The sequence below is a fragment of the Gobio gobio genome, assembly GCF_949357685.1.
Source record: "Gobio gobio genome assembly, chromosome: 7".
Classification (NCBI taxonomy): domain Eukaryota; kingdom Metazoa; phylum Chordata; class Actinopteri; order Cypriniformes; family Gobionidae; genus Gobio; species Gobio gobio.
The window spans coordinates 21,560,005-21,572,482 of NC_137103.1; the positions used below are offsets into that span (position 1 = coordinate 21,560,005).

General features: G+C 47.2%; 1 protein-coding gene across 1 annotated transcript in view; it reads left to right on the forward strand.

The window, feature by feature from the left end:
* Positions 1 to 12,478, forward strand: part of LOC307129274 (cystathionine beta-synthase-like) — an 82,069-nt gene that overhangs the window by 20,529 nt on the left and 49,062 nt on the right. Inside the window, exons 7-9 of the mRNA XM_079821534.1 lie at positions 6,666 to 6,791; positions 9,313 to 9,397; positions 9,482 to 9,587. Coding sequence (XP_079677660.1) covers positions 6,666 to 6,791; positions 9,313 to 9,397; positions 9,482 to 9,587 — 317 coding nt within the window. The remainder of the gene's footprint in view (positions 1 to 6,665; positions 6,792 to 9,312; positions 9,398 to 9,481; positions 9,588 to 12,478) is intronic.

A 12,478-nucleotide genomic window follows, 5' to 3' on the forward strand; every position in this document is an offset into this window, starting at 1 on the left:
CACTCAGGACTTGGTCAATCCACTTTTGTCTCTCTGGCATGGAGACTCGGGATGTGCTGTAGTCGATACTGTCTTGCTGGACTAAAACTCTGAACATAGTATTTGTTAATGTCTCTTTCCTGACAGGCTGGAGGCCCTGTATCTGTTGCTGCCCCACAAGATGTAGACTCAGATCCTTTTGTTGTCTCTCTGGATGAACCAGAGGCTCAGAATGTTACGGTGTATCTGTTATGTCTCATCCTAGCAGGACAGATTCAGAACGAGGAGTGTCTTTTGAAAGGGTACATTTATCCCTTTCCGACGAGGAAGAGATTGCAATTTGGCGCTTCTCCATTCCAGAGCTGTGATTGGCCGCTGGCATCAGAGGGGGCACACAGTGTGGCCCTCCCTTCTTTTCCCTGTAGAACTCACATTAGGCGCTCTGAACCGCGCCCGAGGGCATTTGGCCCCCAAAGCCAATTTAGTTTGACAAGTGTGAGCACTCCTTTCCTTGCCTGGGCGCAGTTCGTTTGGCCGGCCCTGGCCTGCTTGAAAGAGGTGGGCCAGAGCGCGGTTTGGTTGGGCTCGAGTGTGGTTTGCATGTAGTGTGAGCACTAACCATGCCAGAGCATGGAACGGAGCGCTACTGTTATCATTATGACAGCAAACACCAAACTATTACTACTTGGATACACTTTTCGATTAAATCAAGTATATTTAGGTTTATAACGTCCTGGTTCTCACCTTATTGATGAACATGAATTGTAGTTTGCGAGTAAAGCTCCAAATTCCTTCATCAAAGTCAGCTGCCTCTGTAATAATCTATTATATCTATCTTAATATATATTAGCGAAAGCCGGTCTTCCAGCCTTCTTCAAAACAAAAAGTTGCATCGTGTGAGTACACCCTTACATTCCAAACCACCACCATAATACCCATAACAATATTCTAAACAAACAGACACCAAACATGATGGAAAAATATTGAACTGTCATGCATTCATTAATTTGTTCATTAACAGCTGAATCTGTGTAAGATGTAGCATTATGAATAGCTGTCACTGAGAATACTAATTTCTCTGAATAAGTATGAAATGGATGTGTGTAGTTTACATCACTCTTAAGTTCCCTTTCGAGGGAACTCGCACTGCATCGGGACGACGCTTCGGAGATGCTCCCTTAGCATCAGCGAATCTGAAACCAGAATGCCAACTAGGCCAATCCGATTGGCGTGCGTGATGACGTCATTGTGACGGCATACCCGGAAGTATAAAAGGGGAGCTGGAACGTAATGGCGGTAGTTATTGCTCTTCAGCAAGCGCTATCTGTCAAACTGTCTGTCTATTTACTGTTGTATGTCAGTGAAAGTGTGTGATTGAAATGAAGTGTGAAAAAGTGAGAGAGTTCAAGCAGTGTGTGCATCCTTGCCCTCGCTACATGTCGGGCTCGGGTACACACCTGCTGTGTGTGCACTGCCTGGGCGTTCAGCATGCTCGAGCGGCTCTCGAGGGAGCCGCTTGTGAGCATTATGAAAGCTGACGCTCAGAGTGCTCCGCTCTCGGCTGGCCGTGTTCGATGAGGCCGGCCAGCCTCGTGAGCCCCGTGGATCGGTCCCGCATCCGCCGAGGCGGTGCGGCGAGGCTGGTCATGGGGCTCACGGATGGACTATCAGCGGGACTGGGACTGCTGAGGCATCTTCCCAGTCTTTGTCTGACAGTTCAGATGTTCTCCTTCCCCGTGTGGAAGCCCGCGCTGCGGCTTCTTCCCCCGGGGCGGAGGACCCGATGTGTGAGCGGTCTGATTCTGAGGAATTAGACGTACTCAGCATCGAGGCAGTCAAAGTCATAAGCACTTCTTAAATATGCAAGATTCCATCCTCGCGATTGCTGGAAAAAAAGGCAGTGCGCAGGTTATGGGTCTGCAATTAATGTGAACACACGCGATCGGTGTGCATGAGATACTGGTTGGCTTAACGGACGAGTCCGTATAGTACAATAAAAAATCAGTATTTGTCTGATATGGCTGCATTTAAGTCTGAGGATTTAAATGAGATATGATCTGACTCTGTGGAGTTAGACATTCAGTCATTCAGACCATGTTTCACTGTATTGTGTGACACTGTTTGGCTTTTTTCTCGAGGGATGAAAGCCAATTGTATTATGACGGCTTGAACCACGTTGCTGAGGCAACGCGGGGTCTATGAGTCCGTATAAATACAAATAAAACAGTGTCGTCTGATTAATTACGGCTACATTTAATTCTAAGGAATTAAATTAAATATAATCTAACTTTGAGGAGTTAGATATTCAGCCTATCATTCAGACTATGTTCACCTTATTGTGGCTGCATTTAATTCTAAGGAATTAAATTAAAATATTATCTGACTTTGAGGAGTTAGATATATTTTTTATTCAGCCTATTATTCAGATCAGGTTGCACGGGTTTGGTGATTATGATGGCATTTAATTCCGAGGAATTGAGTGTCATGTTATCCGACTTTGATAAGTTGGATACTTTAATTCTGTCACCCAGGCGTGTTTAACTTGTGAACTGGATATTCATCTAAGATGGAGCCCTCCTGAAGTTGATGTCGTTCTCGCCGCCTTGTGGCCTGCGGGACACATCAGTTTCAGGCAATTGCTAATCGCAGTGTCCCCTGCCGGCCAGCCCCCTCTCCCGGGTAGGAGCGATCGAGGTCGTCTCCCCTGTGGAGTTTTTCGGGAGTCGATGCTGTGTTCCCGCCGTCTAGTACGCTTCGGGCCACATCGTTTCCCCGCGCACGCGTGCTGCACCAGCCGCCTCTAGCAAGACTTGCGGTGGTTCAGCAAACGCGTACGCACACCGAAAATCTTCCTCGATTTCGCCCTGCCGGTTAGCCGCTTCAGGGGGTCGGGGAGGAGGCTCGGTTGACACCCGAGACCGGCCTCGAGAGGCTGGTTCCCTTAGCAGATTATCTCGGCGCATGGTTATGCCTCCGAATATATCAGCTTGGGGCCTGCGACTGTAGAAAGGGGCATACAGACTGCAGTCCGATTACCTTCCCCTGAAGTTCAGTGGGGTGGTCTGGATGGCAGTGGTCCCTGGGCAGGTTCGGGTAATGGAGCAGGAAGTTCACTCCCTGCTGGTAGGGAGGCCACAGAATGTGCTCCTCCGCCAGACAGGGAGTCCGGGTTCTACAGCCGGTACTTCACAGTTCCTAAGAGGGATGGCCAGTTGCATCCAACTTTGGACCTGAGGTACTTGAATCTTTCTCTGAGGAGATTCAGATTCAAGATGCTTAGCAATTCCTCCATTGTGATTCAGATCCAGTCTGAGGACTGGTCTGTCACGATGGGTCTGAAGAGGACGCATACTTCCCTGTATCCATCCTTCTGTGTCACAGGAAGTTCCTGAGGTTCGCTTTTTGGGGCAAAGCGTACCAATATCGGGTTCTTCCAGGCGGCCTAGCCCTTTGAGACTCTACACACAGTAGCGTGTTGTCGCCTTCTCAGAGAACTGTGTTCCTGGGAGTCGTATGGGATTCTCTACGTTGTGGGCACAATTGTCTCCCGAACGTATCGAGTCCATACGGGCGGTGGTCTCTAAAAAGAAGCTAGGCCACAGCATCACTGTGAAGCAGTTTAAGGCTGCTGGGGCTCATTGCGGCTGCGTCCAACAGAATATCTCTTGGCCTGCTGCATGAGACCCTTACAGTGGTAGCTGGGAATCAAGGGGTTTTCCTCGGGGGGGAAAACCATTCTGTATGATCAGGGTAACGCGCAGATGCCTTCGTTCCCTAGTCATATGGAAGAAACCTTGGTTTCTGTCCCAGGGGCCAGTGTTGGGAGCGTTCTGTTGCCGGTAATCCGTTTCAACAGGCGCCTCCCTCACTGGCTGGGACGTGGTTATGGGAAGTAAACCAGGTGGCTTTCCTTGAGGGGAAATCCATTCTGTATGATCAGGGTAACGCGCAGATGCCTTCGTTCCCTAGTCATATGGAAGAAACCTTGGTTTCTGTCCCAAGGGCCAGTGTTGGGAGCGTTCTGTTGCCGGGAATCCGTTTCAACAGACGCCTCCCTCACTGGCTGTGACGTGGTCATGGCGGCCGCTTTGCGAGAGGTCTGTGGGAGACCAGGCATTTCTCCTGGCACATCTACTGCCTGGAAATGCTGGCGGTCTACAAAGCTCTGAGGAGCTTTTTCCCGGACCTCCGCGGCCACCATGTACTGATACGGAGGTAAACCAGGTGGCTTTCCTTGAGGGGAAATCCATTCTGTATGATCAGGGTAACGCGCAGTGGCCTTCGTTCCCTAGTCATATGGAAGAAACCTTGGTTTCTGTCCCAAGGGCCAGTGTTGGGAGCGTCCTGTTGCCGGAAATCCGTTTCAACAGACGCCTCCCTCACTGGTTGGGGCACGGCAGGGGGGTTTGAGGTTGCGCCCTCTTTGCAGACTGGCGCATCACATCCTCCTGTGGTCCCAAGGGAAACTGTTGTCCATCAGGGCAATGTATGTCCCGGGGGTCCAAAATCAGGGAGCAGACATCCTGTCGAGGCAGGGGCTGAGGCCCGGGGAGTGGCGACTCCACCCAGAGGTGGTGGAGGCCATATGCAAGAGGTTCGGCCCAGTGGAAGTGGATCTGTTTGCGTCTCGAGAGACGTCCCACTGTCCACTGTGGTTTTCCCTCACGCATCCAGCTCCGCTGGGGCTGGATGCCATGGTGCAGACGTGGCCGAGGCTGCGTCTGTACGCATTTCCCCCGATTGCTCTGCTCCCGGGAGTCCTGGAAAGGGTCCGTCGACAGGGGGTCAGTCTACTTCTGGTAGCACCCCGTTGGCCGACTCGAGTTTGGTTCTCGGATATCATAGCTCTGCTAGCAGGTCAGCCGTGGGAGATTCCTCTGAGGAGGGATCTCCTATCTCAGGCGGCGGGTACGATATTTTACCCCCGCCCGGAGATTTGGAACCTGTGGGTCTGGCCCCTGAGGGGACCAGGTTCATAGAGGCTGGCCTATCGGCAGACGTGATAGAGACCTTACTCAGCTCCAGGGCTCCGTCTACGAGGAGACTGTACAGCTTCAAGTGGAATGTATTTTCCACTTGGTGCAGAGAACGTGAGGTGGACCCAGTTAACTGCCCAGTGGCTTCAGTGCTGGAGTTCCTCCAAGATCGTTTCTCTGCAGGGCTTACCCCGTCCACACTCAAGGTGTACGTGGCTGCCATTGCGGCTTTCCACACTCCTTTGGGTGATGGGCCTCTGGGTAGGCACCAGCTGGTTGTACAATTCCTCCGTGGGGCTCGGAGGATGAGGCCTGCGGCTCGGTCCAGAGTTCCAACCTGGGACCTGGCAGTGGTTCTCGAAGGATTGGCTGAGGCCCCCTTCGAACCATTGGAGTCGGCTGGACCAAAGGATCTGACCCTTAAGGTGGCTTTTCTCCTTGCCATTACCTCTCTCAGGAGAGTGGGAGATCTCCAGGCCTTGGCGGTAACGCCGACCTGCCTGGAGTTTGCCCCGGGAGGAGTAAAAGCCATCTTACACCCTAGGCCGGGCTACGTGCCTAAGGTGCCATCAAGGGTGGTCAGGTCATTGGTCCTGCAGGCATTTCATCCTCCGCCTCATGTGACGGCGGAAGAGGGGAGGCTTCACCTACTCTGCCCGGTTAGGGCTCTAAGAGTTTATCTGGCGAAGTCTGCACAGTGGAGGAGATCACAACAACTGTTGGTGTGTTTTGGTTCACCTAAGAAGGGATTGCCTGCGTCTACTCAGACAATCAGTAACTGGATTGTCCAGGCGATTACCATGGCCTACCAGGTGCGCAGTTTGCCTTCACCTGTGGCCGTGAGGGCTCATTCCACCAGAGGCATGGCCTCTTCGGTGGCCCTTCTTTCTGGGGTCCCCTTGCAGGATATCTGCGAGGCGGCCGGGTGGGCTACCCCACACACTTTCATCAGGTTCTATAGCCTGGATCTCCCTACGACGCCTGGTGCGAGGGTGCTCCAGTCCTAGCTGTGCCCGGTCTCCGGCTTCACACTAGGGCAGGTGCTACCCTTCGGTGTGGCCTAGTGGGTACTCGTTCCCCAAAGCGTCGTCCCGATGCAGTGCAAGTTCCCTCGAAAGGGAACTGCTCGGGTTATGTATATAACCCTTGTTCCCTGAGAAGGGGAACGAGCACTGCATCCCGACGCCACACCTCGGCGCGCCTGGAGCGCATGCTTCAGAGCAATTACTACCGCCATTACGTTCCAGCTCCCCTTTTATACTTCCGGGTATGCCGTCACAATGACGTCATCACGCACGCCAATCGGATTGGCCTAGTTGGCATTCTGGTTTCAGATTCGCTGATGCTAAGGGAGCATCCCCGAAGCGTCGTCCCGATGCAGTGCTCGTTCCCCTTCTCAGGGAACAAGGGTTATATACATAACCCGAGCAGGTTTCCAAACATAGTTATGAATGGATTTGGATGGATCATTGTGGATTATCTAAGAGGTGTTTGGCTGTTGTCCTAGCATCATTTGGCATTGGACGGTTTGTGTGTATTAGTCCACCAAGATCCAATCAAAATGTAGCAAACCTTTGTCCACTGTTATGGGCAGAGAGGGGCCCATCCATAAACTGGGCCCTGGAATATGCTGTCCACTACACTTTGAAGAGACATTTGTTTAGACATATTTACACAGCCTATGCACGTGTTAATGTCTTTGTTCCTCAGATAGTTGGAGTTGATCCTGAGGGCTCCATTGTTGCTGAGCCGGAGGAGCTGAATAAGACTGATAAGACTAAGAATGAGGTGGAGGGCATTGGGCATGACTTCATCCCCACTGTTCTGGACAGATCTGTAAGTGTGTATTTACACAGTAGGTTTTGACGCAGTTGAAATGTACTGATGGCAAATGACTGTTTGCCGTGACCCACCCTAAATGTTACCTCCTAAAAGTGTCATGACTTTGTAGTGATTGCCATCCGACAACCACTAAGGACCAATAAGGATAATTTTAAAGCAATTTAAAAAATGCTGTGTGTGTGTGTGTGTGTGTGTGAGACACAAGCTACCTAGAAAAAATTTACAGATATTTAAATCTTAATGTGCATGTATGTCACACCCCTTTTAGCCATAGAAGAGGCAATAGTAACTAAGGGTGTGTTCACACTTGCAGTTCAGTTATTTTGGAGCCATAGAGAGAGAGAGTCGCGACAACGGAAGTTCAAAATGCTTGATAGTCACGTGATTCATGTAGACCTCGAATAGTTCCAGGAAGTGCTTTGGCGGGCAATTCAAATTGATAGTCACAGTGACAGAACTGCGATTTTTGGTAATTAATAGTCAATAAATGCATTGGTTTTCAATAATTTTATTACACATCGACATGTGTATGTAGCATGAGTATGTAGTTACAGCGATGTTGTTTTTAAAAGATACAAAAAATTAATGTTGAATAATCTACACAAGCAGGCTTTAATGTACAAGTTATTTTGATTAAGATGTGCTGATAATTTAAAATCTTACTGATTAAACGTCTTACCTTTTAAAAGTGCATCACAAACGGTCTGTTCTGCTGTAACTCTATGGCGCGGCTGCTACTTCCGGGAACTATTGAGAGTCTCCACGAGCCGCCATTGCTGTAAAAAAAAAACGTTCCATTGGAGTCTATGGAGTTGTCGCGACTCTCTCTCTCTATGGCTCTGGTCTGAACCAAAAAAGAAAATGATACATTTAGGGTGCTTTCACATCTCTAGTTCGGTTCATTTGGTCCGAACCAAGGGCAAACAATTATACATTGTAGCATTTTTCAGCTTTTTTGGTTCCTTTTCACAACACACTGGTCCAGTTCACTGCCTGGTCCGAACCAGTTGAAACGAACCAAAATGCAGTCACATGACAATATCCACATAACTCATTGGCCGTGGCGTATTTCCTAAACTGCGACTGCGCGGGCTGATTTTGTCCCTGGCCATAATCTATTACATTGTTTGTATACACCACAATATGCAAACAATACATTTCTATCATGAAGCGCGGATGCAGCTTGAAAACAACGTTCTAATGCACTGCAAACGGCGAGCGCGCATCGTTCGTCACTTCAAGCGAAGATCGAGCTGTTCTTGTGAGTTTTCGAAAGTTGGGACCTAATATGGTCATCAGACCAAATTTCTATGAGGCTCCGCACCTCCTCACAACTCCAAGTTTGTCCGCGAGCTGTCAACAAACACTTCCTCATCACATAATGCACAGCGCAGCTGACTACGGCAGCTGGTTTAGTCCAAAAATGATCAGTACTTTTTGCAGTTGGGTCTGTTCGAGGTCGGATCACGTTCTCACCACAAACGAACCGCTCCAGAGTTCGTTTGAAAGCGTACCGAGACCACTTTTTCAAGGAGGTCTCGGTACGCTTGTTTGGTCCGTTTTTGGTGCTCACCCGAGTGCGATTGCAGCTTTCACACCTGACCAAATGAACCGCACCAAAGGGGAAAACGAACTCTAGTACGATTCAACCGAACTAAATGAGGCAGGTGTGAAAGCACCCTTGGTCCTAGTTTTTAACACTGAACCAAAGGATAAAAAAAAAAAAGGTTTTATGACGTGTGTTTTGCGATGGAACTTACTGAACATCGTAAATAATGCTGTATGTTGTATATCTAAATTCCCTGTTGTATGTACACATGGTGGTATTTTAACTAGCTGTGAAATTATGAAGAGCTTAGAACATGTGTAAAGGATTCAAAACAACACCAGGAATTCCTCCTTTACACACACAAACAAGGTCTGCTACAAGAAAGCACATATTTCTGATGCCTGTACTGAACTGTAATGGATATCATTGCAACTATGACATGAATCAAGTATGCTTGAGCCTTCTGTCCTTTCTTAGGATTTTTAGGATGGTCTTGTGACATCACATCCTGTTTTTTGGTTAGTTCAGATGTCTTTGGTCCGCGTTGAGTTCATCACTAAAACCGTACCAGAGTTTGTTTGGAAGGTGGGTCTCGGTCCACTTGCTTGGTGCGCACCAACCTCCGGATGGCAGCATTCAGACTCATTCAAATGAAGCGCACTAACAGAGCAATTGCAGAAGAGTTTGTTTTAATCAAACCAAACATGCCAAGCGTGAAAACTAACTGTGAACCCCAAAAGAGCCACAGTGAGAATGTTGTAGAAATGTTAGGAACCCTTCTGTTGACATTGATTAGTGTTTGCCAGTTTTTATTTGCAGTCTGCACCATGGTCATGATACTGTGTATTTTATCAATTTCTCTAAATGAAAACAGCAAATAATAGATGTCTTGATTTGTCAAACTTCATTCCAACCCATACAAAATTAATTTAGATTTTTTTTCAAACCACATTTTCTGTGTCTCAGGTGGTGGATAGTTGGTACAAGTCCAATGACGAAGAGACATTTTCCATGTCTCGTATGCTCATCAGAGAGGAAGGTCTTCTGTGCGGTATGTGACTCATAATACCTCTCACATTTAATGTGTGTGAAATTAAGTGTGTATCTAAAGTCTGTTCTCTATCACTCTTTGTAGGCGGTAGTTCAGGTGCAGCCATGTCTGCAGCAGTGCATGTAGCCAAAGAGCTGAAGGAAGGCCAGCGTTGTGTGGTGATCCTTCCTGACTCCATCCGCAACTACATGTAGGTTTCAGTGTTCCCAGCATTCAATCTGGCTGAGGAGCGGTAGATAGTAGAGCTGCACTGGCCTCAAATCTAGGCCCTAGCCTGGCCCTTGCCCAAGACGCTCAGGCCCTAGCCCGGCCTTTGTTAGCCTTATCAGAATTCTCAGCCTGAGTCCAACTGGAGCCCATTTTTTTTAATCCTCCCTATTACACACTACAGTTGCAGCCATTAAAATAGTTCAGTTTTGTTTTTAATGTCAACATAGTTATATTTCTTTTCATTTCTTAATTCAGCTAATTTAGAAAAATGTTTGGAGCAATTTTTGTTTGTTAAATTAAAGTTTTTGTTTTTTAAAGTGACAACCAAGTGGCCAGCTGCCTACAGTGAGTTAACCACATATTTGACCAATTTAGCCTCTCAAATCAACACATGACTTGTCTTGCCTATAATAAAATCGATAGATATAAAACACTTAAAGCATATCAGTAGTGCCGTCATATCTAGCTACATCATGTCATATATAGCCTATAACAGGCTCTCACGTGTTTATTTTTTAACAATTTGCCAGAAGTAAAATTTTCATATGTGGTTTAAACAACCAGATGCATTTACACTTGTCCAGTTTCATCTGAAATGCATCCCAGACCACCTTCTAAATTGGTTTGTTTGAGTGAACGGATTTTCAGAAAAATTTCAGAAGGCATAGTAATGGTCTTTTCACAATCGGATAGATATTTGATCAGAGAAAACAAATGAAGTAACTAGTTGTAAAAAGGACATAACTATTCAAGCTGCGCTGAAGGAACGCTTGCTGCTACTGCTGTCTTGTGTTGTTTCCACCAGCGCAGCACATCTCATAGTTTCTTTGAATTAATGAATGTCTAAAAGAAGCCTAAAACAGGCCCGAAGCCTGGCCCAAGTGTGAGGTGTGACATGAAAATTGGCCCGAAGCCCTGCCCTAGGGGTATAAATAAGTCGGGGCCCGTCAGGCTCTGGCTGAAATGCAGGGCTCTAGTCGGGTCCTCCCTTTCTCTCGTTCTCTCTCTGAATTGCGACATCCTCTTGTCCAGTGCTAAAGTTGAAGTTGGATTATGAGATTATGAGTTCGCTGTAAATGTTTATAATAAGAGGGAACTGTGCAGACGGGAAATTCCCTTTCTCTCTTGTTCCTATGGTCGTGTGCAAATTAATTGTGTGTGTTTGCAAGCTAGGATTTTGATTTTGTTGAAACTTCTCTAAAATGAAAATAACAATATTCAGCTTTTCATCCAGACCGGTTTTACTTGTCTGGTTGATATTTGGCTGCATCTAATTCTGAGAAATTATTTAAATACTCATCTGATTTGAAATTTCAGATGCTTGTATTAATCTTCAATCTTCAGATCTTGTCTGGCTGTTCTTTGGCTACAATTAATTCTGAGCAATTAAAGGGCGAACTATTCTTTGGCTGTTCTTTGGCTGAGCACTCCTCTCGCAATGATAAATCATATTAGGTGTTACTTGAGGTGGTCACTCTTGCACTAGCCAAATTACAGCTAGACTGTCCACCAGAGAAAGAGCAAGCGCTCAAAGTTTGAGCAGATTTATGTCTGGTGGCCAGGGAGACGGGCCTCATCAACAGTCTCTCCCCTTCTTCAAGGACCGTCATGATGATTTAACTCGTTCATGGGGGAAACCTTATTCTTCACATGTCTTTGTGCCTTAAACATTGACTTATTCGACTATCATGGGTGTGTCTGAACAGGCTAGCACAGCAGGTTTTGCTTTCCCGCCCCCTGCGATTACACCCCTAGGCATTTTACTGCGAGACTGCGTCCTTATGCATTTCAACTGATCGTTCTGCTCCTGGGAGTCCTGGCCAAGGTGGGTCAACAAGGGTCTTGCCCAAAAGCGATTTGCATACATTCACAAAATATAACGTGCAGTACTCACATGTTCTGAATATGAAGTTGGACAAACAGTTGGTATTGATACATCTTTTCTGCAAATACTGTTTTACTGACCCTCATTTGCAAAGCAGCCCAGCGCACATTGATTCACACAAACATTCGTTCTGAAAACATTCAGTAAACATGATGGAAGGACCAAAAAATAGCATTCTAGGTTGGTCCCCTAAAGGTCCTGCAAAAGAATAGAATAACCTAAATGGAACATTCCTCTAAAGTCATATAAGGAACATTATTAAATGACCAACATATCATATGGGGGTATGTGAGTATGTTCTGTTAACGTCCCAAATGTCCTCTTTGTAACATTGCTGTGACCATAGAATAACCAAAATGGAACGTCCCCCTAAAGTCATATTGGAATTATGACCAAAAGAGGACCATGTGGCAATGTCCTTGTAACGTGGTTCGGACGTTCAGGGAAGAAGGAGGCGGGAACCGGCGAACAATAAACAACAAACTTTAATCAAATAAATAAACAAAGTGAAAGTAAAAGCGGCAGCCCCTCACGGACGACTGCCGCGCACACACATAACAAAACGTAAAGAAAACACAACTTAAAATCCAGGCCTGGTCCTCTCTTGTCATTCACTGTCGTCGCTCCTCCTTTACACTTCCGTCACTCCTCCCTGAGACACGAGGTCGATGGCACGCAGCTGGTGCTCATCATCACTAATGACCGCGGCCTCGTCCCGCTCTCACGGTCCCTCAGCCTCGCTGCTCGCCACAGTTCTGTTAACATCTTAAATGTCCTCTTTGTAACATTGCAGTGTGACCATAAAATAACCAAAATGGATTGTACGGATGTCAAATGGAAGTCATATCGGGAACCTTAAACTGCAGCACTTTCACTTGTCCCCGGACCGAGATTTGGAACCCTTCATGTTTCAACTCAGGGATGCTGGGCTTCCAGCTGATGTCATATAGAATATTTTGAGTACTAGGGCTCCCTCCACAAGGTGA